The sequence below is a fragment of the Ammospiza caudacuta genome, chromosome 8 (genome assembly GCF_027887145.1).
Source record: "Ammospiza caudacuta isolate bAmmCau1 chromosome 8, bAmmCau1.pri, whole genome shotgun sequence".
NCBI classification, from domain to species: Eukaryota; Metazoa; Chordata; class Aves; order Passeriformes; family Passerellidae; genus Ammospiza; species Ammospiza caudacuta.
In genome coordinates, this window is record NC_080600.1 from 36,281,680 (window position 1) to 36,295,120 (window position 13,441).

General features: G+C 38.9%; 1 protein-coding gene across 3 annotated transcripts in view; it reads right to left on the minus strand.

Annotated features, from left to right (window-relative positions):
* The window catches only part of DPP10 (dipeptidyl peptidase like 10), a 245,255-nt gene that overhangs the window by 122,213 nt on the left and 109,601 nt on the right, over positions 1 to 13,441 (minus strand). For all 3 annotated transcript variants that reach the window (XM_058809979.1, XM_058809978.1, XM_058809977.1), the window contains exon 4: positions 4,803 to 4,897. In XM_058809979.1, coding sequence (XP_058665962.1) covers positions 4,803 to 4,897 — 95 coding nt within the window. The remainder of the gene's footprint in view (positions 1 to 4,802; positions 4,898 to 13,441) is intronic.

Below are 13,441 nucleotides of genomic sequence, written 5' to 3' on the forward strand. Positions count from 1 at the left end.
CTTTTGGCTGCAAGGCCTCCACAGGGCTGTCACAGCTGGGCTGCCACAGCCTGACCCTGGTCCCTGAGCCAGGACTGCTCCTGCTCTGTCACCTTCTGACACCAATAGCAGGCAGCAAGGCCCTTCCCTGTCCTCAGTAACACAGCAACACAACAGGCTGCAGGGTGAGCTCCTGAAAAGCCTCTGGAAACAGGTTTGAAACTCAGCAGTAATTGTTTGCTGTGCACCATGAATGCAGTCGCCCTTTGAGCTTGAAAAGAGTTGTGGAAAGGCACAGAAATCAAGGGGCACAGCAAATCAGGAATTACTGGGGGTTAGAAGAGTACAGCTGGACAGTTTTCACAAACTGAGAACAATTCCACTTGTATTGCCTGGTATTGAAAACAAATCAACAGATTCAAAATTTATCCCATCATGCACACTCCAAAGCCTGGAGGAGTCCCAGTGGACTCACTTGTGACAGAGGACCCTGAGTGTTTGTCAGGGTGTGTGCATGGAATCTGAATACAAATACCACAAGGGAATCTGAATACATGCACCACAAGAGCAGTGAAACTGAGGACTAACAAAAGTCTTAACACTTTCAAAATTATTGCAGCTTTTTAAAGAGGGAGAAATGAATGCAAAACTTCTGCAGGTTTCTTTCAGAGAATTCAACACACTTGGAAAGTTCCATACCAGAACACACAGTCCCTATACACATTTTCTATCCTCTCTGTGCTTGCTTTTTCCAGTTAGTTTTGTGTTTAAGGGTTGTAAAACAGGCTTGAGAAGCTGAGATAGAATAAAGAACCAGATGGACAACTTTCCCTTAGCTAAAGGATCCACGTGGCCCTGCATTGTCTCCTCTCCAGCTTGTGGCTGGGCTGTGTGTGAACTGATAACCTGCTTTTACTGATCCTAAGGAACAGCTGATGGCAAAAGCATTCAACAAAATGCTTGCTAAACACTGAAATTTCTTAGCTAAATGTGGCATAATGCCACTGATTTTGGAAGTGTGAAGTGCAATAAAGTATTGCCAAACGCTGAAAAGCTGGTAGGTTGTCACTTAGGATCACAGTGATAGGCAGCCCAGGCAGATGATAGAGAACATATTGTAATCATGTATCGAGGCAGCATCTCAAACACCAGGATGCCACACAGTGATTAATGTCTAGGGCTTTTTCTGGCTCCTCTTCATAGGAGACTGGCCCAGCCTCCAGCTGTGAACATTTATATGCTGCTGGCTAAGGATATTAACTGTTTATTAGACAGCTAAAACAGGAGGGACTGCATGGATACAGTCAGAGGAAAATGTGTATTAGAAAACATCCTTAAATAATAACACCCAGAGATGTCAACAAATATTCCTTGTGCTTTGCAACCTACCCTTTTCACTTATGGCACTGTATTTGTTACCCATAACATTGCTTTACTGACAGATTAATTATATAAAGACCAGACTGTTTTACTAATTGATTACAGAAAAGGATTCCGTCCCAGAAGAATGCAAGAAATTTTTCTACTTCTAAATAAAACCTGATTTAGATAATAAAACCTAAAAAAAGTACTTTATTTCAAGAACTTGGGATAGATACTTCCCCTGTGTAAGAGAAGTGGGCATGCCAGAATGACAAAACACCAGCCTTTCTTCTTTCCAGGTGCATGACTATTATTAATGGTACTTTTAAAGGTTGGGGGATTTTGTTATCTTTATATCTGTTAACATAGGGGTTTTTTTTAAATCTGCAGCCTGCTTTTTTGATGATACACCTACTCAGTGAGCACTGCAGATTCTCATTAGGGCTACCTGGCTCCTACACAATAAGCAACACAAAGAAGGATAAAAGGTGTGTACTTTGCAGGAGAGTGGCAGTCTCTAGGATGCAAAAGAAGAGCCAGTGATCTGTGCCCAGTGGAAGATTGCTTCAGGGGCTGAGCAATGAGGGGAAAAAAGAAAATCTCCTCTGAGCTGCTGATTCAAACACAGTCCAATCAGGGGTGACAAAGAGTCATTACTTGCCCCTTTTCTCTGCACAAGGAGTTTATCACAGCAGTTCAATTCTCCATGGACAATTATTAACATTACTGAGAAAAGCCTGCCATTTCTCTGGCTGCTTGAGCAAAGGCAAACAGGAAAGCAAATGCAGACTGAAATCAGACTAATAACTCCCATCAAAAGGTGACTCGTCCATGACTAAAACCCTTTGATAGGGAAGAATGAAGGAACTTGCATTGCCACTGCCTGTGTTGGATCTCTGCTGTAGTTTTTATTAATCCAAGACATCTCTGCAGAGTCATTAAACCACCACCATTCTAATTATGCACCGATGATTAAGCAGATGTGACACTGAGCGAGGAAAATGTTTGATTAATGATCCAGGTGTCTAACTTTAGAAGATTACATTTAGCACTGCAAATCTGGGGACAGTCAAGCTCAGAAGAACAGGAGAGCTTTTGATTTCAACTTGCCTCAGTAATGTTATCCTGTTAGGATTGTTGGCCACCATTTCAGACAGCACAGAACATTTCCCACTGTTCTCTTCCAAACATACACCAACAAACTTGCTGGGCCTTCTGCTCTGTTTTCAGCTTTTTATTATCCTTCCTCCATGTGAATACTAATTGCTGGAATTGACTATTTTTAAGTATAACACTCTCAACTTTTGGCTGTGTAAAGAGAGGAGGTCTGCAGGAAAAAAAAATACATGTAGGTTTGTTTTTTTTTTTTTACCCATAATTGCTAAATGGTTGCTTGAATATTACATATTTTGGATCAGTTTCCCACACTTCTAATCAATAGCAGATATCTAGTGTCTAGAGCTCACTTGGTTTGTGTGAATTGAGGATAAATCAGTTCCATAAAAAGCCCAGGGAAGAACAACTTTGCAAAAAGAGGCGACACCCCTGGTGTGAAGCAGCCTGTCCTTCCCAACCCATCATCAGTTGGCAAGGCTGGGGTGGCATGATGGCCTGAATAGCCTGCCATGCTGGCACCACACTCTGGAGCACAGGACAGACACTTCCAGCCAGAAGTGCCTGGAATCCTCTGTGAGGAGACTCAGGCTTGGCATTAAACTCAATTCTGCAGCCGGGGATGCCCAAGCAGCTGCTCAAGCTCGAGGATGCACTGAAGGCACCACACAGACCTGGCACAGGCCTGGCTGGCCAGGCAGGGGCTCACACAGCCTTGGTAAATGGCTAACAGGGAAAGTGCTTCCTAATGCTTGAGGGTTTGTACTTTACAGACATTCAGCCTTCCACTGATGGCTGTTTTAGCTTTTTTATTTTTCAGATTCTGCGCTGCTTTAGTGTTTAGTTCTGAGCTTCATATTAGGGGATAGTAAGCTCTCTTCACAGAGTAGGGAGACAAAACAATTCCTTCTCTAGCTGGGGACCAAGGACAAATGACCCAAATTTTAGGCCCAAGAGCCTAAACAACAGTGGACTATAAGTGGACAATTAACTCCAATATGCAAATGGACCAGAACTTATAAAAGTGTGAGACCTCATGATCGGCCATCCATTTTTTGACCATTTTGGGTTCACCTTGGGTGCAGCCCTGGCTGGGCTCTTGTGCTGCCCAAGGTGGATCCATTGAGGCCCTTCAATAAACACCCACTTTATTCTTTACCTGCATCTAGGTCAGCCTTCACAAGGCATCGCCACCCAGTTTTAATTGTGTCTGACAGCCTTTTTTGGGCTAAGAGGTTCCCCAAGGCACATCCCAGCATATGGAAGGTGCAGCTCACAGAAGGGGAGTCACACACACACCCACCCATTAAAATAGAATTCTCTCCTCCATCCTTCTCCATCTTTACACTGACCTAGGAAATCAGCATCAAATTATTTCTACTGAAGTTCTACTCTCCTCTTTCTTGTTTGAGGAGTTAGAAGTAAAGGTCACCTGAGGCTTTATGCTTTGAAAAGAAGAATCTCTATCAGCAAAGGCCAGGAACAGACCAGGAATAAAATCAGCCTTTGCCAAAGAGCGCTGATGAAAGTGAATCATCCTTTTGAGTCTGCAGGTGTAAAAGATTTTATTAAATTAAAAGTACGGGGATTAACAATAACAGCCAGTGGTCTGCATGGAGTATTTATGAGGAGAGATTGACAAGCCACACAATTAGGCTGCAAAACCCTGATAAACGAGAATTACAGGGTGGAATGTAAGTGGTATCCCTGAGAATAACAGTGCCAAGCAGAGCAAAATAAAATGCAGGCTAAAGTATTAAAGTACTTCTTAGCAATTACTGCTAGTCAGAAACCATTCTTGACCCTTTGCTGGTCAAGAGGAATAATCCCCAATCATCTACTCAGCCATTAAAGCACAGAGAAACAACTAAACCAGAGATTAACATGACATTTTTCTTTCCATATTTATTTCTCTTAAGGAAAATATTCCTATGAATCTTGAACAATTTCCCTCTTTTCTAATAGTGAAAAACTCTCAACATTTAAGTAGCATTCCCACCTTTTATGAAACATGTTTTCCTGATAGACATCAGATAGATTCCCCAGAACATATGCCAAGCACAATCCACCCTTCAGATGGTCTGAACAAAGCACAGCCAACAGCAAATCCTCCAACATCTTGGTTATTTACACGTAAAAAAACAAATAACTTCATTCAGAAATCATTCACTGACAGAAGAAAGGATTATATTTTTCATTTATATGCAATTTAGTCTAAGTCATGAACTTTTAGATATTACTCTCTCCCTCCTATAGCAAGAAAAAATGTTAGCAGACTTTCACTGGGAGAGAAGCAGATAATAGAGAAGATAATAGAGAATAGAAGAGAGATAATATATATTACTTACAAAAGTTGTGTTTTCCAGTAATAATGTAGTTGTATTTGTTTCTACATTCAGTTCAACAACATGTCCATTCCTGGTTTTATACACCACTGCTGTATCTGTAATGACAAAGAAATGAGCAGTCAGCAAACACTCTTGACAATTTAATACCTCTGTAGAGAGAACCAGCAGGTTAAATTAATTACAGTATCCTTGTTACTACACACAAACAAGACAGAAGTTTTGTTGATTTGCCTCATGAGCTTCAAAATTACCAGTTTATACCCTATAGACTGCTCCCCTCATTCAATACATCTATGTTTTGGCCATACAGCAAAGTAAAGTTTTGCAAAAAACCAAAATATTTTGTTGAACATCATATTCACATCTCCTCAGAAATTATTCCAATAAAACTTCTGTACTGGTCTGTATTTCTGGTGACTGGATGGACAAAGTTATGACTATTTTAAGACAGTCCATATTCTGTGTGATTCATGCTGGGCTGCAGAATACTGAATTTTCTTGTGAACTGAATATTAGCAGTTCACACAAGCTAACACAAGCAAAGGAGGGTTAAAGCAAAATAGGTCCACTTGAAAAACATTTAAAACATTGTGGGATGAAGTTTTGCAACTTTTTCTACTCACTTGATTTATCATTTCTTTCATGAAAAAGAATCCAACACATGTCAAGGAAAAAAAAGAAATCTGTAATTAATTGGGATTTCTATGAAAAATACTTTGCATTTGCTTGTATCAAAACCTGCAAAATTACCAAGAAATACATAATTACTACATCAGCCTTGAGTTAAAAAAAAAGTTCCAAATTTTCCACTATTTGTTACAAGATTGAATAGAGTGCTGATTCTCTCAGATTATTCAAAACCCATGTAAGAGATTTGTATTTAATTAAATGAAACAATTTTATTATAACAATACAAAAAGCATCAGAAAATTTCTAAATTAAGCCTAAAGGAAACACAAAAGAACTTCCCTGATCTTCAGTAATGTCTGAAAAATTCATCACAAATCCCTGAATTTTATGAAGTGGGAAGTTAACATGACTGGAGAAAAAGGTTATGCTATCATAAAAAAAATCCTTTGCTTATTCAGAAAAAAATGTAGCTCTATTTTAATTGACTCCACAGCAACTCAAGATATCCAGCCCTAGTGAATGTCCTCTGGTAAGTTCTGTAAAATTAATGAAGCCTCATTTGAAGAACTTACTAAGCTATTTTAGGGCCATGGCTGGAAATGGGGTGGGATTGATGGAGTTTAGGACAGGATTATTAGAGCTGCTGTTTAGGAAGGCAAACCAGATTGTGAATTGTGGAATTAACAGCAGCTCATTTTAAAGAGAAAATATTTCAGATATTCATTTTGAATAAAAAGGAACAGCACGTCACAGACAGTTATTTGGTTTCAGGTTACCAGTTACAGAACACGGCTGTTTCTGCAGCTTCCTTTAGGCTATTTTGCATTTATTCTTTAAGGAACCCCAGCACTGGAAATCTCCAGTGACACTGGATCACAGTGCTGAGTTTTATAGAAAGAAATGAAGTTGTCTAAAGAGCTGTCCCTAGTTATGATTGAACCATATTGTGAGAAATGGCATAAATAACCCAGGACACTGAACAGCAGTGCTCCAAACCATGAATTTTGGCCCCATAGATGACACCAATGTGCTAAAATCCAAATAGGTCACATAGAATGTGACTCCTTCTCATTTATCTACTCTCCTACATGTCATTTGCCAACAAGATTTATAGCACTGTGCCTCATTAACTAATCCTACCAAAAGAAACTCACTCAAAAAAGCACTTTCCCTTAAAATTCCTAAAAGGACCACAAATAAAATGCATAGTCCTAAGGCTCTTCTTGCAAGTCCTCCAGAAGGTATGAAACAACATTTAGAATGGCAAATACTGTGAGAGACATAAATGAAAGCCTTTGTTCTAAAGTTAGGAGAAACTTTACTCAATAAATCAGAACAGAAAACTGAGTCAGACCTCTTGAGAAGCCAGGCTTTACTGGGCAGGAATTATACCTCTCTTTGAACTTTCACTAGTTACCTCCTGAAGGGCAGAAATCAAATGAATGCTTGCAAAATGTATGGTGCTTTGCAGGTGAAAGATTATACCAAAATCCCATGTAAACACAGAGCATAACAGTCTTCAAAAGTAATTATAGAAATTAATATGGAAGTCCCATTCCAAACAATATTTTTTTCAGGCTGGATAATGTGATAGCTGATGATCACACCACATGACGATGATTTTTTTCACTGATTGCTCAAATGTTAATTAAGAGCCATAAACACAGGGATTTTTTGAAAATTTTGTTAGCTAGAGTCAGAAATTCTACAAAAGAAAACAATTCTTAGTCCTTAGCCTCATCCACTTGCACAGCTGACGGATTTTTTATTTATTATCTTGGTGCCTTCACCAGAAGAAGGTTCAGGGACCTCTGACAGTTCACAAAGACATTCAGAGAAGTGGAGTCCTTAATTCAAAGAAATTCGCATTTAATTTGAAACAAACAGTAGTACCATGTGAAAAGCTCTCAGCTGGGCACAAATTGCAGCCCTGAGGAGACATATTATTGATCTGAGGACATCACCAGAATAAAAAACATCCTGTCTTCAGCAAAGGAGAATGTGAGGAAGCCTCTGTAAAGAAGATGTGCTATCGAGTCACCAGCCCTGGATGATGCACACAAAAACAGCCTTGGAAACAACTGATTGAAAATTTCCTAATTCTAATAGTTCTCAAATTTCTGGAAAGTTTGGAAACTCCAGAGCATTGAATAACCGATTAATTTATTCTGTTTTACTAAAACATGAAGACAGACAACTAAGGGTCTCTACGTAAGCTATCCTGACATCAGTACCAAAGAAAATAATGGCACTATAAATCCAGGATTCTCCCCACAAAAATAATGGCTGGCAATATAATTAACACCTAACAGCACTTCACAGAACATAGATCTTGTTAAAAAAAAATTGAGAGTGCTATATTTGATAGAGGCAACTCTGCTGAAACTGTGTATTGGGTTTTCATCCAAGGTATTTGATTTATTTTATGACCTCCAAAGCTTACATTAAACAGAATTAATGGGAAACACATTAGGAGGATTAAAAACAGCATCACTAAAAAAATAAAGAGGTAGACAGGGTTATTATACACAACTATAATTGGAAGAATTGATTGAATGGAAGAATTGATTCCATCTTGATTCTGACCTTATTTCTAAGGCTGACTGAGAAGGAGTGGACACACACCCCTGCAGGACAACTTGATGCTCAACAGGTTCTCTACAACTCCTTTGGCTTTCACAAAGAATGCAACATTAAATAAAATATTACATGAAAACAAACTCAAACAAAATTCTGGGATTGTCACAGCAGAATAAATTCACCTTAGTCAGCAACATGCTCTTACAGAATTGTACTAGCTGCAGAACCAACAGGAATTCATTGTGAAGCTAAATGTCCAAATTCTTATACTACTGTATGTTTTTAAAAGTTAATATTTTCATCATCTACCCTATCTCTAGGCAAAGAACATGGAATATACATTCTGCTGACATGATTAATCCATACATTTTAAATCACAGTTTGGATAGATATAAATATGGCCCTCAGTGACAGCACTATTACATAAATACAGCACCATGATAATCTCAAGTTTGTTTTTTTTTTTAAATAAAAGCAATATTTCTTATAAATAGCTTCACTAAGACTATTGTTTCTGGTTTAGGTTCAACACTGCTAAGGGTTTAGTTTAAGATCAGGGTATGAGTTGGCAGGAAATGCAGCTCTGTACTGTGCCTGACATAATATAAATTGTTCCTGGGAATGGCAAAGTACAGGCAAACTATCATAAGATGAAAAGAAATCAATGCAAAACTTTTCCTACTTGACAAGTAGGAAAATTGATAAAAAAATATCAATTTTGCAATAATTTCTTTCCCTCCATTTATTGAATTTACCCCCATTTATTGAATTGACAACATGCTACCACCTCCTAAATGCTACAGAACTCCTTTGTAGCACTCATAGTTACACAAGGTATGTTCACATGAACCAAAAAAAGAATCCAAGACCTTGTAAATACCAATGAAAAATCCTGTATTATTTAGGGGGAAAATGGAGTAACTTCTAGCCTTAAATACATCCCCATACTGCAAATCAATCCCTGAATTGTTCTAGTGCAAGAATTTGGGCCAGAGGAACCTTTCGTGATTTATCTTTCTGACAGCAAGACACTGAATGGTCGTGGTTTATTTGAAGAGTATAAACTCTAGTTTCACGTGTCACTGAAATTAAGCAATTCATCTTGTTATTTAAATGACACAGACTGAATTGAAAGGACACACTGCCACACACTTTCAAACCTCTTGAATTTCAGTCCAGTGTTCTATTCAGTTTCACATCTATATTGATCCAAATTTTATTAGTTGGAAGCCTTCCTCCTTTATTGGTGGTATTTTCATCATTAGATATGTATGTGACACAAAAAGCTCCAGGCTGCTAATCACATTTATTCTTTTTCTGCCATGGAGTCTCCCTGCGTGCCCTAAGATGTTGACACAGGTTCTATCTCTGTAATTCAGCAGCAAGTCAAGAGAAGGGAGTTGTGTCCTTCATGTGAATGAGCAAAGGGGGTGTGAAATGTTTTGGCATTTCTGCAGGTCCCTAAATCTGGGATATTTTACAAGAGATTGCAAACCAATAGAGATATGAGACCAAGTATTAAAAGTCTTCTGTGTTGTACCTGGAAAGATCCAAAAGCCTCAGGAACAAGTGGAGCTTCCTTGATGAAGTATGAAAGCAGGGATCCTGCCCTGGATGAATATGAGTTTATGAAAATAATAAGAGATCCATCACAGGCTCACTAAAGCCACAGGACTTAGAAGATTACTGAATCTGAGCCTCCACTATCCTGTGAATATTTCATCTAAACTAGGCAAGACTTGCATTTCTACCTAGTCTATTCCATTCTCAGAGGTTTTAAGTGATGATTTTTTGACCTATGAATACACATTGAGTTATTCTTTAGCCTCAGACAGACATCATGGCAGCCCAAGCTTATTATGAAACTAAAACCTGTAAATCTACATTGCCATCATGTTCACTGAGATTATTCACATTAATTTCTGCAGCTGCTGGCACTGACAAGGAGCAACAGAATTAACAGCACTTTTGAGTGTAAAAAACCTGATTCTTACCAAATTCACAGTACAGTTAATGTACGTTTTGTGTGCCAAACAAAATTTTGACAAAATATTTGCTAGATTTTTATTACTTGTTGATAATAAGGCTTATTTCATGGCAACTTGTATGGATTGATCAATTTGAATGGAAACAGGCCAAGACCAACTTGCTAGAACCTGGACTAAAAGTGGTTTAGAATTTACTAATACTGATATTGAATGGTTTGACAAAAAAACTGATTTATAAAGAAGGTGCACAGATTTCTAATTGCTGGTTATTTGCACAGAGCACTGTAAATCTTAGCCTAAGCTAATTGTGCAAAGGAGATAAGCACTCAGGCAGTTTTGTGCATAGAAACCATTGGGTATTAAGGCAATTTATCAAACAGTCTTGAGAGAGTAAGTAGTTTCTAAAAAAGTGGAGGAAAGAGAAGGAAATAATTCAGGCAATGCTGAAAATCTGTTCCATAGTATCTGGAATAAGGAGGCCTCAGGGTAGTCTTCTGAAATTGCTGACAGTGTTAACCTGAAGATTGCTAATGCTTATTTTCCCACTGAAAATATTTACCAAGTTTTAGTTTGTTTAGCTAAAATTTTGCTTTGCAGCACAAACAGCAGCATTAGCAAGTCACAGTCCTCCTCTTCCTTACATTTCATGTTTTTTCAAATGCAAACATGCAAGAAGGTTGATACCTTGCAGTCAACACATATGTCAATCAGCCTTTGCTGTACACAGTATTATTAGAACTGCAGATGGCATTTCATCAAACTGATTATAGAAAATGTCATGCTAATTAAAATAGAGAATGCTTTCTGATTTAATAAACAGAGGGTGCTAGACAATTCTTTGTCTAATGAAGTGTTTACTAATTAAATAGTCATTTACAGAGATATTAGAGATACAGACCAAATTGCAATATGTTACTAAAGTCACGTGTCAGCTGAGCAAGATTTCCACTGCTCTTCTAAAAGGTCAGGCTGTTAGTAATGCCCTCAAGACAAAAATTATTCTGGACTAGTTTTATAATGCATTGTAGTCTTGGAATGTACTCCTCCAGACAATCCTTTAGTATTTAGAATATTTCCTATTTAAAATGGCTTTCAAAGTTGTACACACAGGTAATTCCTGTTCTTTCTGATCCCTATTTCCTTTTTCCATCTATGCCCAGTGCAAACAAGCCAAAAACCAGACAGAGATCTTATGGTGCAGCAGCTACAGGAATGGAGTGGCACAGTGAGAGTAGCACCCTGCCAGGCACAAATTAATTAGCTCTGCTCTTCCTACCTTCTTGAACTTCAGAATGAATTGGCCAGGCATGGACTAACCTATAAAATTCAAATTTCCATCCATACTCAATGTAACTTCCCCTTTTCCTAATCTGGTCATTGGTTTGCAAAGCAAGTCAAGCTCAATTCATGCCAATTTTCAGTGGTCCCAGTTACTCTGGCATATTGATGTATGAAAATCTTAAACTCTGCTCAACAGCCAATATTCATTTATGAAATCCATTTCTTCCCTGTCATGCAGCTACACAGGATTCATGCCTCAGTATCACACTATCCCCGTGCCCACTTCAGACAGAACAGAGGGACCAGACAGCTCCTGAATATTAACAAATCCACTGGGGGATTGATTTACAGGAAAAAAAAAAGGAAAAAAAGAAACCAACAGTGAAATATACAGTGCAGTCAAGCCCAGTTTCTGGAGTTTGAAAGATGAGGAAAGATTCACTGCAGAGCTGTGGGAGGCAAGAAGGAGGACAGTGACCAGCAGCCACAGGTCGTTATGTCTGTGACAAGCTCAGCTGGAGGAACATCACTGTCTGCTGCCTAAGCCACTTCTAGACACGTTGGAAAGGTGGAAACACAAGGGAATTACTGCACAAAGACAACAAAGGGAGAGGCAGATAAATTGAAATGCAGGTGGCCACAGAAAATGCAGCTGAATTAAGCTGCAGCCACTGTCCTGAGGCTCTATCTAAACATGTCCTGCAATCCAGGTGTGCTGTCAGCTCAGTTTTCACAGCAAAACTAAACCATATATTCCTCTGCTATGTACTGCCATGGTAATGGAAAGCTGTTCTAATTTAGAAATTTCCAAGTTTTTCCAATAAGTTTATCAAATCAATCATAACTTAAGTTGTGACTGTCTGAGGACTCTGGTCCTGCTATCCTTGGCACAGAGCAGCAACAGCTTGTGGAAGATATTTCTTCTCCAGTCTTCCTGGATGAACAAATTGTCATGCACTTCTCCTCTGCTCCCCTGGTACTCTGCTTGGCAGTGAGCAGAGCACCTTTACATGGATCTGCTCACTCAAAACTTGTCAAATCAAGGCTGCCCCAGCAGGGTCTGTCTCATTTTCTGTTTCAAGAGCACACTCAGAATAACACAGCTACATGTGAGCTTCAGCCTACCAAAATCACAGTCTGCAAGCAAGATGTTGACATTGTTAATGGAGTTGTCTATCAGCTAAAAGAAGTTGAAAAGAAAATAAGAGTTGTGCCATAATTATTCTCCTAGAAGAAGAATTAAGTCTCCCTCATTTTAGAACACAACTGGTCAAAGCACTACAAAGTAAATTAACAAAAACAAATGAAAATGCAAATATCTTAGTGCATGCCAGCATAAATGGGAGGCAGTTATCTAACCCAAAGAGCAATGAGTTGATGGACTAAAGCACAAAATGTGACTTTTTCTACCATTCCTCCCTATGCTTTCCCTATCCCACTATTCATAATGCAGAAATCTCCATCTGTATCTCTGTCATTACTTGGAGGAAAATGTCAGGGACATTCATTCCCCTCCTTAAAGCAAAGCACTAAACATGATTTCATTGTGTTAAAAGCTAGGATAATAGACTGCAGTCTAGTAGTCCATTCGAATTTGTTTGAAATGCAATTAACAGTACATCAGCACCAAGAGAAGGGGAGGGGAAGTGGTTGCATTCATGACACAGCCTTCCTTCTAGGCTACATCACTGCTGGAGTACCACACAACTTTGGGTACCTACACTTTTCTTTAGCCATTCTTAATGTTAAAAAAAAGAGACAGAGGCTTCAAATTAGAGAAAATGAAAAGGAATTTTAAAGATGATGAGTGTTGAAACTTCTAACAACACTTTGGTTTTCCCATTCCCAGAGTCCACATTACACAGTGATGGTGAAACATCAAACATTGGTATTTTGCCAGCTCTAAAATTCTGACAAAACTCCTTGGTTTTCCCAGCTACTTGGGGACATTTTTGCTCTCCTGCATTGCACCAAGAGCCATTACTGAGCCAGCTTGGCAATGGACTCAGACAGCTGCTGTCCAAATAGCATACACGTCCCTGGACTACTGTGAAAATTAGGGGACAAATTCTCCGTTTCAGTCACATATCCCATTCCAGCCTCTTCCCCAGAGGGATAACAAAGTACCACAGTAGAGCAGCACTCCTCTGGCAGCGTTGG